Genomic DNA, 19468 nt, shown 5'->3' on the forward strand with positions numbered 1-19468 from the left:
GGGCATGCAGTCGCTGGCTCCTGAACTGGACCTCGTTTGCATTGGCACATCAACGGCCTCGAGTTGCTGGTTGTACAGCTCGCCCAACGGAGGCTATTGCCGTTGATCCAGGGCAAGCACGTGTTAGTCTGGACAGACAACACGATGACAGTGGCTTATATAAACTGCCAAGGTGGTTTATGCTCTCATCGTATGTTGCAACTCGCCCATCACCTCCTCCTCTGGAGTCAGTGGCAACTCAGGTTGCGGGGCACTCATATGCCTGGCAACCTCAACCACCAGGTGGTCCAACTGATTTGGATCAATTCTGCAAGACACAGGTAGACCTGTTTTCCTCCCAGGAATCCTCCCACTGCCCACTCTGGTATGCCCCTACGGATGCTCCCCTCGGTACAGACGCGCTAGCTCACAGCTAGCCCCGGGGGCTGCGCAAATACGCATTCCCCCAGTGAGCCTACATGCACGGGTTCTGTGCAAGGTCCGGGAGGACGAGGATCAAGTCATCCTCGTGGCTCTATATTGGCCCACCCAGACCTGGTTCTCGGACCTCACGCTCCTCGTGACAGCACCTCCCTGGCAAATTCCCCTGTGGTCGGACCTTCTTTCTCGGGGACGTGGCACCCTCTGGCACCCACGCCCAGAACTCTGTAATCTCCATGTCTAGATAGGATGCGGAAGACCTAACTGATCTACCGCCCGCAGTGGTTAACACAATCACTCAGGCCAGAGCTCCTTCTACAAGGCAGCTGTATTCCCTGAAGTGGCGTTTCTTCACTAAGTGGTGTTCTTCCTGTAGCGAAGACCCCAGAGGTGTGCAGTCGGGTCAGTGCTTTCCTTCCTGCAAGAGAAGTTGGATGGGCAGCTGTCCCCCTCCACTCTCAAGGTCTATGTAGCTGCAATAGCAGCACACCATGACACTGTTGAAGGTAAGTCTCTCGGTAAGCATGATCTGACCATCAGGATCCTGAGAGGCACCAGGAGGTTGACCCTTCTGTTCGAGCCCCTAAAGTCAATAGAGTTAAAGGCCTTCTCATTGAAGACCGCCCTCCTGACTGCGCTCACTTCCATCAAGAAGGTCAGGGACCTGCATGTGCTCTCTGTCAGCAAAGAGTGCCTAGAGTTCGGTCCGAGACCCCGACCGGGCTATGTGCCCAAGGTTCCCATGACCCCATTTAGGGATCAGGTGGTGAGCCTGCAAGCGCTGCCCCCGGAGGAGGCAGACCCAGCCTTATCGTTGATGTGTCCGGTGCGTGCTTTGCGCATCTACTTGGATCGCACACAGAGCTTTAGACGCTCTGAGCAGCTCATTGTCTGCTTCGCCGTACAGCGGAAAGGGAGCGCTGTCTCCAAACAGAGGCTTGCCCACTGGATCGTGGATGCCATCGCTTTGGCCTACCAGACCCAGTCTGTGCCTGCCCCCTTGCGGGTTCAAGCACACTCCACACGGAGTGTGGCGTCCTCGTGGAGAGGATGTAGAGCAGCAGGCTGGGAAATACCCAATATCTTTGCAAGATTTTACAATCTCCAGGTTAAGCCGGTTTCGTGCCGTGTTCTTTCAGGTACGAACAGGTAAGTTTCATTATGCGAGGCAGCTGGCCCGCTTGTGTATAGCGCCTTTCCACTCCACGAGTTGAAGTTGTGCGTTCTTCTCTCCCATGCGTGTATCCCTTGGCAGAGCCCTCTCTGCCCTGGTCACTGCATTTGTAGAGCTCCTTCCCTACAAAGGGCAGGACCTACTGCTGCGCCTCTTCTATGTGTGGCCTCGGGCCCATATGCCGTTTTCACCACTTTTTACCCTACACTTCAGGGCAAGGAGTGGTCTCCATGGGGTCTTTTGCCCCTGAAAGAATAGGAAGGGTAAAAGAATGCCTTCCACGGTGTATTTCATGAGCATTTAAAGGCCCCAGACAAATGTAATATTATGTGGAGAGAAAAACTTAGAGGCTGGCGTGGCCTGCTCACATACCAGATACGTCTCCTTTCCCCCCTCTGGGTTGTTGGGAACTACACTACCTTTTTTGTGGCATCTGGGGAGGCTACGTGCAGTCCGAGTGCATCTGTTCCTATGCTCACAGTTCCTACACCTGCATACAGTTCACGTAACACAGTTCAGCCATGTGGCATTTCGTACAGGGACCGCTAGTGTCATTATATCGACACAAAACGTTGAGTGAGTGACAGAAAGGGAAAGTCTTGGTTACTTTCGTATCCTTCGTTCCCTGATGGAGGGAACGAGACATTGTGTCCCTCTTTCCACAGGCTGTACTACACAGCTGTTATGGCCGGGACCTTGTCTCGGCTCCTCAGTGCAAAACCTGAATGAATCCGTATTCCAGCTCCATTTTAAACCTGTATGTTGGGGGAGTGGCATGCAAATTCTACACTCCAATTCTCATCTTTTATCAAAGATATGAAGGTGTCTGGGGCTCTCAAGATCGAAAAGTGAAAGTGAATGGTTACTGAGGCTGTCATTCTGCTTCATCTTTTGGGTTCCAGAGAAAAAAGACAGTCATACAGGTTTGGACCACATCAAGGTGAGTAAATGCTGACAGAATTTTCATTTTTGAGTGAACCATCCCTTTAAGAATTGTGTTTTTCTTCTAAATTTCAAATGCAAAGTACTAACTATACTTAAAATGTTTGATTAAGGAGACCTAAGGATGAAAAATAAATAAAATTGATTGGCACCTGGCACAATATATTCACAAATTCAAAGAAAGTTTCAGTTAACAACAGAAGTTGTGGTTGTATGGATTAGCTCTCTTATAAATGTTATATGCCTGGCTTAATCTATTTCTCTGTTGCAGATTTCAAGAGATGGATGTACTGAACTGGAGCCAAAAACACAGGCCGTATCCACAGTGAAAGCTTAATTACTAGTTCTGATGGCAAATCACTGTGTTCCACTCACCCCTTTAACCAGAGACGCATCTGTGGCTAATTTAGTGGTCAGGATTCCCACTGCATTGTTGTTGTCATCAAACCAGGCAACCTCCTGTTAAGAGAAATAGACTTGAGGATGAAGAGAACATTTCAATAGCCATTATTTGTGCCAGATTAGCTCTCTACTCCATTTGTTTTATACAATATTGGAGAGATGCAGGACATGTGCCATACCTGTCTCACCATGGCATTGAAAGCCTGACTTCTCAACCTCATGGTTAGAAGCTCCCCAGATTTACCAAACATGAAGCCCTGGAGGACAGAGCAACTAATGTAAAAAAATATCTGTAAATAAACTGATACAATTTAGATTTGGATTACAACATAAATTAGATTTTTAAATTTTCTGTAGAAAATGTGAGTAGTGCTTGCACATGTAAAAGTTGCCTTCACGCTATGGGGTGTTGAGGGTGGTTGCCAGGGCTTTGCTTTACCGTTGCAGTGTTTTGAGTGTGTTGCTATGTGTTTGCTATGGGGTTGCCAGGGTGTTCTGCAAGGTTGTTTACTGGTCCAAGTCAAAAGCCCACCCTCAGTTTTCTATAACATTCAGGTCCAATATGGCATCCTTCATTTGGTGTTACTCTATAATATTTTTTTTCTGCCATTTTAATATCTGCCAGGTGAAAATAGCAAGTCTGGTTGCTTGGAAAATTAATAGCACACCTCTCCTCAACAAGCTGCATGACTTGGTAAAGGTATTGTTCATTTCCATAGCACAAACCGAGGGAGAGTTACGTGTCACAGTTACATACTTCTGGTTAAGACAATGAAGAGTTTTACAAACACTAATAGTGATGTTTGCCTTAGCACTAATAATAGATAATAGATACAGTACATTCTCACCTGGAAGAAATGGGTGACAAATGCCACTGCTCCAATGATCAGAAACAAAAGTGAAAACATCATAGTCTTCTGTCGCTTTACTTCAGGATCAACTTCTGCAAACACCTACAAAATAGGAAGGTCTACTGAGCATCCGGCGTAAATCATCTGAAATGCTACGCACTTTATGCACATGCATAAATTCCACTGACATAGCTGTCCTAAGAAAAGAGTTCTAATATAATTTATTTTGAAACTTAGAGGCATAGCTCACCCATAAAAATAAAACTCTGTCATAATTTTCTTGCCGTCATGTTATTCCAAACCGTTATGACTTTAAGACATTCCTAGAACTTCAGGGAAGGAGCTTCAGTCTCCATTTACTTTCATTGCATGGAAAAAAGATGCAAGGAAAGTAAATGGTCAATAGAAGGATTGTTATACCCTGTATGGGTGTGGAACAATGACCCTCATACTCTAGGAAAGAGTAAATTATTATTATTTTAATTTTTTGGAGTGATCTCTCCCTTTAACAATAGTTTAAATGGTGAGATGAGCAGAAGGCAAAATATGCACAATGGGCATTTTTACTCATAGATCTGCAAATGAAGGACACTCACACCAATAATTTTGGCAAACAGGATGGCCTTACAGGGATAAACAGCTCCACCCACAAGGCTGGCCAGTGTGCCCACCAGCAGGTACAGCCATTCTGGCTTATTCAGAGCCAGAATTTTGTTGAAAGGGATTTCTGGAGCTTTTTCTTTCTTCTACAAGAGAATTTTCCAAGAACAAATTAGATTTGATTGTTTCCTTTAAATATCACAAATGTGATTCACTCTCAACAGCACAGCAGAATCAAAATGGTGCAGATCTGTGTTTTTAGTTCATTTACCTTTTTGGCCTCTTTTGATTTCTTGCTCTTCCTCTTTGAGGAGGACTTATTTCTTGAAGACATCCTTTCATGACGACTGCTGCATCTTTTTGAGCTTGTTCTGTGGTTTCCGTTCTCCATTTTAATTTCCATTGTTCCCTCAGGAGCCTCTGTGTCAGAAGATTCCTCATCTGTATCGCCTTCAGAAACACTCTGAATATCATCTTCATTGGCATCAAGATCATCATTTGGTCTCCCAGAGGTCTGGATAATGTAAATAAATAGAATAATTTAGGCTACAACCACATACAACTTTGAAAAGTCAGTTGGATTCCACTTAGGGATATATAAGCTTTGAATTAGGGAACAAGCACCGAAAGTGCAGAGCCTCTATTAAATCGGTTAGTTTTCTTCTTCTTCTTCTTCTACTTATTATCATTACTATTACTATAAATCCTCTGCTATTGGAGTCTATGGCAGAAAGCCTAAATAACCATATTGTAAATTTTTGTTTAATTTGGCACAATGATAGAGGAAGATCTGACCTTGCACCATAGCACATTTGGGGTCGATCTCTTACCCTCAAGCAGCACCAACAGTTCAAATTTGCACTTATGTTTATGCTAACAACTTTTTAACTGTAAGTCATAGAGACAAAGACACAATTTTCAGCCATTTTGAATTTTTAGGAAAACCTACTTTTCTGCAAGTTCTTCAAGGCTTTGCACAAACATTTGCCATGTATATCATCTAGTGACACTCAAGATAAAAAGTTTTTAAAAGCCTTTTGATAGACCAAATTGTTCTCATTTAATGCTTCAATGAATTTGACAGCTAGCACGCCTAAGAGGTCGTGAAACTACATCTTAGCAACACTTTGGCATATTGAACTAAAACTTGGTATTAACATGGCCATCATGCCCTGAGGATACCTGTAGCAGTTTTGGGTCTGCGCCACCTACTGGCCAAGAAATATGACAAATTGCTATTTTTGCTTAGGGCTTCTGAACAGTTTGGCCAAAGGTTATGAGATTGGTCTATTTAGATTCCTTAGGGCATACAGAGTGGAGAGATACCCAATAGATCAGATATATTGGGTATCAGTCATTTTGAATTTTGACATAAAATGCTATATTTTACATTTCGCATTGGCCTATCCTTACGAAACTTGGTATTCTAACTAAAGTTTGGGGCAAGTGCCACTTAGTGGTCAAAAATACGTATACAAATTTTTTTAAATGCTTGTAAATTTAGATTAATTTGGCCTAAATTGTTGAGAAATTCAATAGATTATACAGAGTACAGTAATTTTGCTATGGTCGGCCATACTTCCTGTCTGCATTTTTGATTTAACTGACAAATTACTGTTTATAGCTTCTTGTATAGCATTCATTAGATCTTACCCAAATTTGGGTCGGATCATCTTCAGACCATGCTGGCAAAAACATATTAAAAGCTTTATGATATGTCAAACCATTCCAGTATAACACTTCAACAAATTTGATGGTGAGCACGCCAAAGAGATCGAGAACCTTATCTTGACAATGATCTGGGTTATTTAAATTAAACTTCGTCTATGTCATCCTTAAGAGTACCTGAACAGTTCTGGCCTCTACTGGCCAAGAAATATTAAAAATAGCTATTTTTGCAATAACGCCTGAATAGTTTGGCCTAAAATCGAGTTGAATGACATCCAATCTTCCTGTGGAGGCCATTTTGGCTGTCAGCCTTTGTGGGTATCACCCATTTGTTGTAAAATTCTGTGCTACACATCATTTATGGCAAGAAGCCAAAAAGGATCTGAGGCTGTTTCTGAGCAAACCTTTAAAAAACCTTTAAAGGAAACTTTGCATGTATCATTGCAACACTGTCTTGAAAATCCCATATCAATTAGTTTACAGAGCCACATTCTAATAAAAAGTTATAAGCAATTTTATAATGTCACAAGTACTTCTATATGATTTCTAAACAGTTTTTCCTAAATGAATCTTAAAGGATGCCATGTGCAAATAAATGTATTTGCAAAGGATCTTAAGTGCTTGGCCCCATAATTGCAGCTTGAAGCTATATTATTATTTCGTTTTTATTTACAATTTGTCCTTTAAATTTAGTTCTGTTATTGTTAATTTGAACTCTGCAACATTTTTGTTTAGTTTTGTGTGTGTGTGTGTGTGTGTGGGGGTCCAGTTTAGTTCAGTTTAATTAAAAGGCGAGTTGTAAAGGTTTAAAATTTTATATAATACTGTTAATCGAAACCTAAAACTAATTTGTGGTCATTTGTTTATAGATATGGTCCAACACTGGTCCAACTGCTTTGCCTTGTCTATCGTTTTGCACATATAAAGACAAGTGTACCTGTTGCATTACGAGAGAATAATACACTCCTTTCTTGTCCATGAGTTCTCTGTGAGTGCCCTGTTCCACCACTTTGCCATCGCTGAAGCTAGCAATTATATCTGCTGAACGTATAGTTGACAGACGATGTGCAATAACAATGGTTGTGCGCCCAGCTCTTGCCTAAAAAAAACAACACACAGGATTATTACCTGCGCTTGATGACTGCTGTGAACTTTTGTGCACATTTTTATCGCAATAGAAACTGTAATAAAATATATTCATAGAGAAACCCACACCCCTAATCAGCAACAACATGTCAACAAACATTTTTGCTGGGCTTATAAAAAATCCTCCATGTATGTCAAAGATTAAGTTGTTTTGCATTACCTTGTCTAAAGCAGCCTGAACAATGGATTCACTTTGTGTGTCCAAGGCCGACGTGGCTTCATCCAGCAGGAGGATTTTGGGGTTTTTGACGAGAGCTCGAGCAATAGCAATCCTCTGCTTCTGCCCCCCGCTCAGCTGAGCACCCCTCTCCCCAACCATAGTGTTTAGCTTCTATCTCAGAGAGAGAGAGAGAGAGAGAGAGAGAGAGAGAGAGAGAGAGAGAAAATGGTATTTAAAACATTTAACCCCACTTTAGGGTGAACACAACTATGATTAGTGTAGAGAATATATTTTAAGTCAGCTTTCACATGAAAAAAAATCTAATTTTTGATATTGCAGAGACGTTGGAATGATATGAGGCCTTGCAATATGGATGATACAAATTTATCTTTCTTCTTTTTGAGGTAATGTACAACAACAAAAAAAAAAAACAATTCTGTTATTACTTATCTGTTTGTTACACAAACTGTTGTAAACATCCAGAAGACTTGGAACACTGCATGCAAGTCATATAGACTACTTTTATGATATATTTTTACCATTATTGGAGCTTGTCAGACATGATCACTATGAGCTGGTATTATATGGAAAAAAGCTGCATGAAGATCCTTAAAAATTCGCCTTTTGTGTTCCACGGAAAAAAGAAAATACAGCATACAGGTATAGAAAGATATGAGTTTGAGTAAATGATTAATTAAAAATAATTTTTTGAATCAGCCATCCCTTTAAACATAAGTGGGTGCAAATGAAATTGTTTACTTCAAATATTATTCATACAAATTTAACAGTCCTTACATCTGGTAGTCTGGAAATGAAATCGTAGGCGTTGGCCTCTTTGATGGCTCGTTCAATGTCTGCATCTGTAGGCGTTTTCACGGCCGTGAGCGTATATTCTCTGCTATGGTGGTTCCAAAAGAACCGGCTCTTGACTCACAATGCCCATGTTCTCCCTCAGCCAGCACACATTCAGAGAACGGATATCATGACCATCCAGAATGACCTGTAACCGTACACAGTTTACAAACACATGAGAAGACACTTTGACAGCTCTTCATTCCTGGCATAAACTGAAGTAAACTGCTCCTTTGACTGGATAACACAAAATGTTTTGGGTGAATCCTTAAAAAGTATTGAAGGAATGGGGTTTTAACCAATGTGACATTTTATTGATGTTTATTGGCAGGCTCTGCGGGCATGTAAGAATTACCTCTCCTGAATCAGGGTCATAGAAACGCTGCAGAAGCTGAATCGTTGTGCTTTTCCCACAACCGCTGGCTCCGACCAAAGCGATAGTCTTTCCATGAGGGACCTTGAGACTCACACCCTGTAGAATCTAAAGTGGGTCACATCTACTCAGTTCTTAATATAATACTGAGCTATTACATTTTTTCATTTAGATTTTATTTTTTATTTAATTTCAATTGGTCTTTCAAACTTAGTTTAGTTCAGCTTCATTTTCATCAGTTTTTTCAGTGTTTTCTAATTTCATATGTTTAGTTAAACTTAAACTTAGGTTTTTATTTTAGTTTCAGTAGATTAGAGCAGCCAAAATTGACTGCATTAATTGATACCAATTAAATGTATCTAGTGGTATTTTCATGTTTAATGAAGGTGCGTTGTGAAAGTTTTGAATCTTATAACATACTGCGAATCAAAAACAAAAACTGAAATTAATTTGTGGTCATTTTTTATTTTTGAAGTCATGAAATGTGTTTAGTTTGTAGATAAGTTTCAGGTTTTTTTAATTTAACAAAAAAGGTTTTTAGTTAAGTTTCATTTTAATTTAGTCAATAACAATAATATCACTGCTACTAAATCATAATTTCACACACTTTCTTGTGACTATTTTCTTACGACTATAACAGAGATATGAACAGTAAACTACAGTGAGTAGATCTGAAAAATTCCTGGCAGGTGAGTGAATTATCTACCTTCACATCTTTTCTGGAGGGATAGCTAAAGTGTATATTCTTGAATTCAATATCTCCTTTCACACGATCTGGTTTGTGACCCTCTTTTGAACTGCTGTCAATGGGGCGGGGCTGAAACAGGTCAGCAACAGGAAAAAAAAATCATAAAGAATAATTAAATCAAAAGGTATAAATGGAATTAATATTGAACTTGTGAACTGTGATGAACACAGATTGAAAGTCTGTACCATGTCAATGGTTTTGTAGACTTCATAGGCAGCACCTCGTGCCTTGGCGATGCTCTCCAGGTTGGGAGCTCCCTGACCTAAAGAGACCACCCCAATAGTCACAGAGAAGAAAACCTGGGGACAAAAATAGCTGGTTAACCAAAGTCTTTTACAGTAACTCCAGTAAGGAATATATATATATATATATATATATATATATATATATATATATATACACACACACACACACACACACACAAACTCACAGTGAGGACTCTTCCAATGGTATAATTCTCTGGTTCGTCCACTGACAGTTTTGTCCCATACCAAAATGCCAGCGCATAAGTGCCAAATATAATAAACTGTGTCAGCCCCATGGCCGCATTAGTAGTAATGGCTTTCTTTATCCCAAAGTTCTTTGCTTCTATCAAGTTTTTCTCATACCTAGAATACAGAAATGTGTCTGTCACAGAAACCCTGTAGACAATCAATACAGTTTTGTTGCATTCTTGACATTCAGAAGAACGCCTGATCTTATCACCCCGTTTTAAGTGACAGTCAGAATTTGTTGTCAATTTATAGTGATGAGTGAAATGTGCAAAATGTGCTCACTTTTCCACTGCTTTTTTTTGTCCATTAAATGCCACAACTGTCCTGATGGCGATCAGAATCTCTTCGGCTACAGCTCCTGCTTTAGCGTATGCCGACAGTTCCTTACTGGTCAGACTGGCAAGAATCTGTAGGTGACAGAAAAGCAACATACTGAAACATAGATAGATTGTTAGGCCACAGTTTTTCTTTATTGCCTGTAATTTGTGCACTGAATATGAAACTGAAATTGAGTTAGGTAAAAAACTTAAAAAAGCATCTACTGAACTGTGAAGTTGTAATTCATCAACATTCATAAACTGTAGTAAAAAGTAAACCTCATACATACTTTAGACCAAACAGCAGCTGATCCCGCCAGCAAAGGACTGACTGAAAGAATGACCAATGTCAGCTTCCAGCCGTAGACAAAACCAATGACGAAACCAGTAATAAATCTGCAGAAAAGCTGGACAAACACACAGATCTTGTCCCCAAGGCCATCGTTGATTGTGTTTATATCACTGGATAGGCAAAAAAACTAATTTTATTTAAGCATCCAACGCCTGCACTGGCATTTTGGTATGGGACAAAACTGTCAGTGGATGAACCAGAGAATTATACCATTGGAAGAGTCATCACTGTGAGTTTGTGAAGAAAAAAATAACTGAGTAACCACAGAACTGACATTGTACTGAATTATTGTGAATGTAAAGATTTAAGAGTCTTTGGCACATGGTTGCCCCCTTGTTATTTTACGTTTTACCTAAAATAAAAACGTAATAAAAATGTTAACTGAAAAAAAAAAGAAACAATATAATGAGGAGAAAATTATAATTTAAACATTTTTCATGAATCCAATATTAAAATAAAATTGACCACAAATAAATATTCGTTTTTGATATAGTATCCTAATGTAAAATTTGAAACCTTAACATTTTACCTTAACCAAGCATGAAAATGCCAGAAAGCAATTAACACTACAGTCCTGAGAAATGTCATGCTATTAAACATATTTTAGTATCAGTAAACACATTAACTTTGCAGCCCTACAATACTAAAACTAAAGCAAAAACTGTACTGAAAACTTAAACTAAACTTAAACTATCAATCATAGGATGAATACTAACAAAGGAAAATCTAAAATTAAAGAACAAATTTAACATAAAATACTATTTCTATTTTCAAAACTAACAAGCCTGGTTGCATTTGACTTACTCTGTAAGTCTTATGTTCAGTTCTCCGATCGGATGCGTGTCAAACCATGACATCTGCTGGTGGAGGATGGCATGAAAGTACTTCTCCCGGATCCTCTTTGTTTGCTTTGCAGCAGTCAGAAGGAAAAGCATCACCTGGAACGTGCCCAGGAGCAAAACAGCAGCCCCGATCCCAACAAAGTAATAAGCATTTCTGCGTACATAAATCCACCAATGTTAGTCATGGTACAATAAAGAATGTATCAACAGGGGAAGATTCTGACCATCAAAACACATGTAATGTGTAATTTCACACTTACAACTGAAAACTGAGAAACTTCACAAATTATTAATGAGTGACAATAAATGTGACACCAGAGGCTACTCACTTAGTCATTTTATCTTCAATGCCTATTTCAGGAGAAGCAGACAAACACTTCAAATTGGAGGTGTTCAAAAAGGAGTTCAAGGGTAAGTTAAAGGTTGAGTTTCCTGTGAAATTGCCTGCAATTGGGAGAAGTATTTCCACAAACCGGTAGTACCAGATCACCCACAAATAACAGAATTAGAAATAACAGCCAATAGTAATTATTTATCCAATAAATAGTGAATACTAAGGGTAAAGTGCACATTGCCATACAGTATATATAATCTAAAGCAGTTTAGTATCTGTAAACAGTGCTCTCTCTTCAATTCATGCATGCTTAGTCATTTTCAGACGTTTGTTTACCGTACAAAACTGTATTATTAAATGTACCTGTTATATTAAACTGCTGCCCACTTTGCACAAAGTTGTCAGTCATTTGTCCAAACACCACGCACATGAGAGGCAAAGCGATGCCATGAGCAGCTGAACACAGCAAGCCAATCAGCATAAGCAGCACCTCCCCACAGGTGGCATACCGAAACTGCAACACAACAAACTTGTGAGTAAAACTTCAGGAAAAACACCTTGTGACACTTACCGGCTTATCAAATCCATTGCAAGTTACAACTGGTTACAAAATTGCATATAAATTCTGTAAAGGAGGAGAGGCATGTGCACTCTTACCAGTTGAAAAAATCCAACTGCTTTCACTGGCTCCTTTTTCTTTTGTGTTTTTTTTTCCTTTTTTCTTTTTGAACAGAAAAAGGTACTGTAAGATTGAGAGAAAAAAAAATGTTTACCTTTGAATTTCTTTATCATTCTATCAATGGATCTTTTTGCATATTTAATTCAAGCGTTAATGTATAGGAGGCTGTGCTATAGCGAATCATTTTCTGCCTACTTCTTTAGCCGTCTGGGTTGATGTAATTTTTCCAGAATTTTCTGTCTTTACTTACTGTCTTTCACAAGGGCAAGAACTACTATGACATGAAGCATTGTGGATTACATAACTGAATATGGAAAAGCAATAGAAATATTTAAAATTATTGTTTTTAGCTTGTTAATTATAAGTATACAGTAGAAAAAATGGATTTTAGGTTTACTGCAAAATAAGGGAGACATACTTGATTGCCTCATTCACAGTGTTTCATGGAAGTGGGTGCTCGTTGCTGGAAATTATTTGAAACAATACTGTAATATTGTGTATAAGTGTAAAAATAAAAAAAAGTAAAATGTTGTTTGCAAATTCAAATTTGATAGATAAATGGCATCTTATCCCTTTTTTATTTGTTTTGTTTTATAATATTCTGGCATTATTATGTTTATTTATTTAATTTTTTTGTAGCCTATCTTATTATTTGAATAACTGAATCCTTTGTACCTGAGATGGAAATTATACAATGTTGATTATGTGGAATTTTCTCTTGATGTTATGTGTGTTAATATGCAGTTTAAATTAAAAATTAAAAAATAAATAAAAACAAAATTATTAAAAAAAACTGCTCGTTGCTGGACTTGTTTGGCAGGCTTTGTTGGCTGCAGTTCTCTGATTGGTGGATCTTTTTCTGCTTGACCATTGGGAGTGTAGTTGTTCCGCTATTAAACACGATTTTTAAATAATTAACTTGAAATAATGTGGACTGATCGCATCAGCAAAGGCATTCACCTTCGATGAACAACCCATGAGCTCACGGTAGTTCTGTCTTTAAAGGTTTATAAGTTATTGTTAAAAATCAATTAGTTTAGGGAAGAAATAAAAAAATAATAATAATAATATATATATACATGTTATGCAATTGCAAATTTACCCAAAATCACATGTACCTGAACAGGCCTTTGCCCATTGGTTTTGCAGTGGAGTCCTCCTTTGGTGGCTCCTCTGGTTTGTCTTCTTGAGGTTTCTCATCCTGGGTATAAACCTCTGAGCAAAAGGGTTTTACATTTACTTAAGTTTAAGGTGTCTTCAGCCCCACAGTATTTGAATAATTAATTTGACACAAAGACCTTTTACAAATTTGACAAGCAATGCAAAAACACTACATGAACAACTACGTGTTTAAAAAACAAAAACATGAAGGACACACCATGTGAGTAAGGTGGAGGGTCTGTCGATTGAAAACTTTGCTCTTCTTTCATTGTGATAGCATGTGTTGCTAGATGGAGAGAACAGTCACTGTCAGTACTGCTGCTTTAAAATGAAGTAAATTATGTGTTTGCTTTTTAAATCGTTATTCCATTAAACAGAGAGGGGATGTAAAAACACCATAAAAAAACTGGAAAAGTAGTGATAAAAGGTAAAGAAAAACAGATATATGACACTGTTGTATTTACAGTTACATACAGCTATTGTACATTTTGGGACTTTTTTTTCCCCAATATTGTTTTAGTGCAATTACATGACATGTGTCATGTGCAAGTTGGTGTCATTGCATAAACCCAAATATTTAGGCTACCATTAAATTACACTGGCACTCTTCTCTGGGTTAAATCTTGTTCATCATGCCTGCATGTTACATAACCAGTTACAAAATCAATGGAAGAGTTTTACAATAAAATTTGTGACACATGAATTAAGGCAAAATTAAGACATTTATTTTAACAAAATTTAAGTCATTTTTAATTTAGTAGTCACCCATCTTCACATTTGTAGTTTTGAAATATATAGGCTATAATTCAATAGTTTTCAATTGCCCAGTTATAGACAATATGAGATGCAAACAAGCAGTTAATATATAATGAATTATTTTATGAAAATCACTCACCGTATGTGCTGATCACAGAAGCTCTAAGCAAACAATGATTGTAAAGATTCTGCCTCCTGTGTGAGATGATGATTTATAGCGCAATGTGACACTTAGACACACCTCATTGTCAAGAGTCAGTGCTTTACAAAAATGTAGGTGAACGCAGAAGGGAAAAAATGTGACCTTTGCACTTATAGTGGACAATGTACAGTAGGTAAAATGAGGTTATATACCAAGTAAAAGATAATATTTTTTCAAACGACTTTTGGTTGACTTCAGAGTGCAAGATGGATGCGTATCAGTTCAGTTGGTTTTTCATCTTTATTGTGACCTTATTCAGAGTAGTGCCATGTTGAATTTCTGATGGTAATGAAAATGAGGCTTTGATGACTTACAGTATTGTGAATGGGTTGTAGTATACGGTTTAAACTAGGGTTGATCATTAAGTTGATTAAACTTCATGTTTAAAAAAAGATTCAGTTGACAAAAAAACTTTCAGAAAACCTGAGTTGTGAAAATTAAGAGATTTGTACAGCTTTATAAATTGCCATTGAAGATACTGTAAGTCAATCCCTCATTGCCTCATTTTGATTTCCATATTTTTTTTATGATGCTACCCTGAATCTGGTCTTTCCTGGGGGTCTCTTCCCGTATTTATACCATGATAAATGGAAACAAGTCAAATCTACACCCTTGGCTAAAACCACTATAATCTTTTTAGGATGTTTTTATAGATCCTTTAAAGTTTTCTGGAAGCAAAACAAAGATAGTGTTTAAGAAAAATACTTTTGCAGTGTAAAACACTATCTAAAATCATCAGATCACTTAAAAATAAAAAAATCAAATGTGAAACGTGTAAGCTTATCTTCTTGCGTTTCACGTCGGGATTACCAGTCAGTGGGGCTGGCAGCACATTTTATGTACATGTTGTGCAGTGCTGCAGCTGTGTAAAAACAGCCATTGTAAGCTTCATGTATGGTTATTTTGAGGAGGAGAAGGGGTGATGATTAAAGAACGCAAGTCTTTTGTGTGTATGCTGAAATCCTGTGCAAAGGTTAATACACGATGCCCCTGGTCTTATCTTGATCCACCGCATATTTTTCAACACAAACTCTTTAACAAAGCAAGCACAGTGACAACTTTGTGCAACCTTCTTGTCTCACTCGCCTATTTGCAAGACATTCTTTCTTAGGACATTCCTTCTCATCTGTTCTGATATCTGTGTGAAGGTGGAGGTGAAGGTTCTCACCACAGGTGTTGTTTCTTATTTTGAATGTTGTGACATGGTCATGGTCCATACAGTATATTCAAGGAGTTATTAAGCTAAATTGATCTGCCGTACCATCCACAGTGGAAGAGCTCGTGAATGGAACGGGGCTTGAGCTCAGAGATCCCCCAAAATGGTATAAAAATGACTTCTGGGTGTTATTTCTGCCCTATATAACACTTAAAAAGATTATATATCTGTAAATTCAATAACACAGTCATACATGAGCAATTGTATTTTCACTGAGCAGACATGAAACAAAAACAGTGCCCCCCTGGAGGCATATTCAAACACGAGCAGTGCGGGGTGGATTACTTGTGAATTGTAATTAGGTACTGATTAAAAATTACATGACAAAAAATGCAATCTGTAACAAAAACGCATAGATTACATTTCTGGGGTTTTCTAAACCGATTACTTTTGGATTACTTTCAACCTAATTATATTTTAGTAATCATTCTAACATAAAAGTACAAAGAGGAAGAATATGTATTCAATTCTTTATTACTAACAAAAAGAGCCTCACAAAAAAGCGCATTAACATTACATAAATTAATGAGTGCATTAAACATTACATGAATGAAATAAATAAACATTAAATCTTACAGCAAAGACAGTGCCAAAGTGTATAATTCAAAACACTGAAACATCAAGTTCTTTTTAATTGCATAAAACAATAGCACCATTACAAACATTAATGACCATAAAATCAACATAAATGATCATAAATGAAGGAAGATTAATGACAATAAAATCAACAGTAACGACTTTGCCAAGGACAAATTTTTCATCGAAAAACACTGAAACACATTTAACCCTTACTGCTTACTGAGAGTTAATTGCCAATTCAAAACCTAAGGAGTAAGATATTATCTTTAGAACAAAAAGAATATTCTAAAAGAGCAGAATATTTTAAATCAGTAGAGTTCCACAAGTCACAAAAGGAATGTTTGTGTCAAGTTGTATGGCAAGTTTCATGCAGTGGACCCCACTGCATCAGCAGCAACAGTAGAGTGATGGGCTTTGTTCTATATTACTGCATATTTTTCAGTTGAACTATTGTGTACCCTGCAGGCAGGACCTTAGAGATGACATCCACTAGATCCTTTGTTCAATGTGTGAGCTTCACACCATTGGAGAGGTATTTAGAAATAAATTATTTTTTAAAAACATATCTAGTTCCTTTTAAGTGCATAAAACTTTACATGAACAAACAGTAATGAACCTGAAATAACAATGAAATTGCTAGGTCACAACTAACAGCTCAAAACTCTGACACACTAACTTTAATCCTTACTACTTAGTAATAGTCCACCATCTATTCCTTAGCTGAGGTGCATTACTTACAGTTGTAATGTAAAAGGAGCACATACTAAAAATGTTCATATGTGAGACTATTGCGCTTCGTGGTACGAAAATGGTAATATTGATATGAAAATGAGCAATACACTATTAACAATTTACTGCCATTGCCATGTTAATATGTAATCATGTAATTTATAAAAAAGTAACTGTAGTCTGATTACAAGTATTTTAAAATGTAATTTAATACAAATAAAAGTTCTTGATTTTTGTAATCTGATTAGGTAATCCAGATTACATCTAATCAGTTACCAACCAGCACTGAACACTTGTATGTACACTCACTGGGCACTTTATTAGGAACATCTGTACACCTAATTATTCATGCGATTATCTAATCAGCCAATCGTGTGGCAGCCGTGCAAAAAATCATGCAGGATCAGAAGCTTCAGTTAATGTTCACATCAACCATCAGAATGGGTAAACAATGTGATTTCAGTGATTTCGACCATTGCATGATTGTTGGTGCCAGATGGGCTGGTTTGAGTATTTCTGTAACTGGTGATCTCTGTAACAGTCTCTAGAGTTTACTCAGAATGGTTTCAAAAACAAAAAACATCCAGTGAGCAGCAATTCTGCAGATGGAAACACATTGTTGATGAGAGCGTTCCACTTAGAATGGCCAGACTGGTTTGAGATGACAGAAAGGCTACAGTAACTCAGATAACAACTCTGTACATTTGTAGTGAGCAGAATAGCATCTTATACTGCATAACATATTGAGCTTTGAGACGGATGGGCTACAAAAGCAGAAGACCCCGTCATGCACTTTATTAGGACCATGTTCCTAATAAAGTTCTCAGTGAGTGTAAATTCTCTAGAAAATATTTCCTCCCCCCTTACTGGAAAGATACATCAATGTCAAGCATTACCGGCCACGGAGACAGTTTCCCTACTGATGGTGTTCCCGGCTATGGAGGCTGTTCCTCCGCTGTCATAATTTCTGGCCACAGAGGCCAATCATCTGCTTCCTGAGCTCACACACTTGGGAGCTGTTTCTTTATTTCTCATTCCATGTGCGTCTCAAATGGCCAACAACTATTCCTCCCTGCCTCCTGTGATCATCGCCGAGTCTGCCCTCTCTCCAGTGGTCGCCAACCATTCTTCAACAGCAGCCGTGCCAGTCCTTCAAGTAGCTGCCCAAGTGCCAGCCAGCCAGGCTACAAGTTCCTGTCTGCCCCATCTACTTCCATTGTGGAGTAACCAGACCCTTCACCCATTCTGAAGTCCACTGCTCTCACTGTTCCAGCCACAGTGGCCTTCCTATTTCTCTCTCACTCTGCTGACCCTATCCACTCGCCATTGTTCATTGTCGAACAGACCCACTCTCGGACTGTGTATTCACTGCCCTGGTCAATCTCAAAACTCCTCTTGGACTTGTCTTGCAGTCAGACTCTGCTTCCCTGTCCATTTTTCACCTAATCCACCATACTAGTCACTACAGTTAGACTTACCACCTTCACAGTATTATCCATCCCAGTCTCCCTGCTGGTCCAGCTAAGTTCTGCTCAGTCAGACCCTGATCCCATCTGTCATGTCCAGATCACTGGTTGGTACAGCCAGATCCAAACCACTCTGTCCATCCTGCTAAACTTGGCTTCCCTATCTGTTAGTCCCTCTATTGTGGTTGCTATCCTCCTGGTCCCCCCCAACCTCCCAACCTCCCTCCCTTGGCTGGTGCAACCTGTGCCTTCTTGGGTTTTTATCCTGTCAACCGGTCCCACCATGGTCTGTTCCTCCAGTTCCACCCTGGGATGTGCTTCCGGTCCTTCCCTAGTCAGATCCTCTGGCACTCCCATGGTCAGCTCCCTGGACCCCTCCTCTGCTGGAGCCCCCATGTTCTGTCCTTCCAGCTCATCGCTGAGGTCTCCCTATTTCCCCTACCCTGAAGTTTCTGTGGGTGAGGATGTCTCACCAAATTTTCTGTCCTTGTCTGCATTTTTGTCTTTTAAGGCTTGTCTAGATGCAGTTGTTATCCAGTTTTGGGACACCAGGTAGAGCCCCTTGAGGAGGGTTATGTCAGGATCCTGTCAGTTCCTTTGGTCAGTTCCTTTTTCGTTAATTGTGTATGGATCCTGACATTAATATATGGATTTGTTGTTTGGGAACTCATTTTTGTGTTTTAGCAACTGGCCTCTTTCTGCGTTTATTTAAGGCATGTGAAATTTCCACATGCCCGCGCATTTTCATTACTACTCGCTTCTCTTGTGTTTGTCTGTGTAATTACTCTAACCTGTCACTTATTTCCTTCTCTCTTCATGCTGCCTATATATACCATCTTGTTTCTTCAGTTCAGCATAGAGCTGAGCAATATGGATATAAAATTATATCTCAATATTTTTCAGCCTACTGACAATACACTCACCTAAAGGATTATTAGGAACACCTGTTCAATTTCTCATTAATGCAATTATCTAATCAACCAATCACATGGCAGTTGCTTCAAT

General features: G+C 38.8%; 1 protein-coding gene across 6 annotated transcripts in view; it reads right to left on the reverse strand.

Annotated features, from left to right (window-relative positions):
• Nucleotides 1-19468, reverse strand: part of abcb5 (ATP-binding cassette, sub-family B (MDR/TAP), member 5) — an 85691-nt gene that overhangs the window by 7545 nt on the left and 58678 nt on the right. The window contains exons 16-21 of one of the 6 annotated variants that reach the window (XM_052143360.1): nt 6995-7156; nt 4661-4903; nt 4386-4535; nt 3787-3891; nt 3118-3195; nt 2912-2995 (exon numbers count right to left, since the gene is read on the reverse strand). The exons of 3 other annotated variants lie outside the window; for them this stretch is intronic. In XM_052143360.1, coding sequence (XP_051999320.1) covers nt 2912-2995; nt 3118-3195; nt 3787-3891; nt 4386-4535; nt 4661-4903; nt 6995-7156 — 822 coding nt within the window. The remainder of the gene's footprint in view (nt 1-2911; nt 2996-3117; nt 3196-3786; nt 3892-4385; nt 4536-4660; nt 4904-6994; nt 7157-19468) is intronic. 2 more of the 6 variants (XM_052143359.1, XM_052143366.1) reach the window with 2 other exon arrangements.

Source organism: Xyrauchen texanus, chromosome 15 (genome assembly GCF_025860055.1).
Source record: "Xyrauchen texanus isolate HMW12.3.18 chromosome 15, RBS_HiC_50CHRs, whole genome shotgun sequence".
In the NCBI taxonomy this organism is placed as follows: domain Eukaryota; kingdom Metazoa; phylum Chordata; class Actinopteri; order Cypriniformes; family Catostomidae; genus Xyrauchen; species Xyrauchen texanus.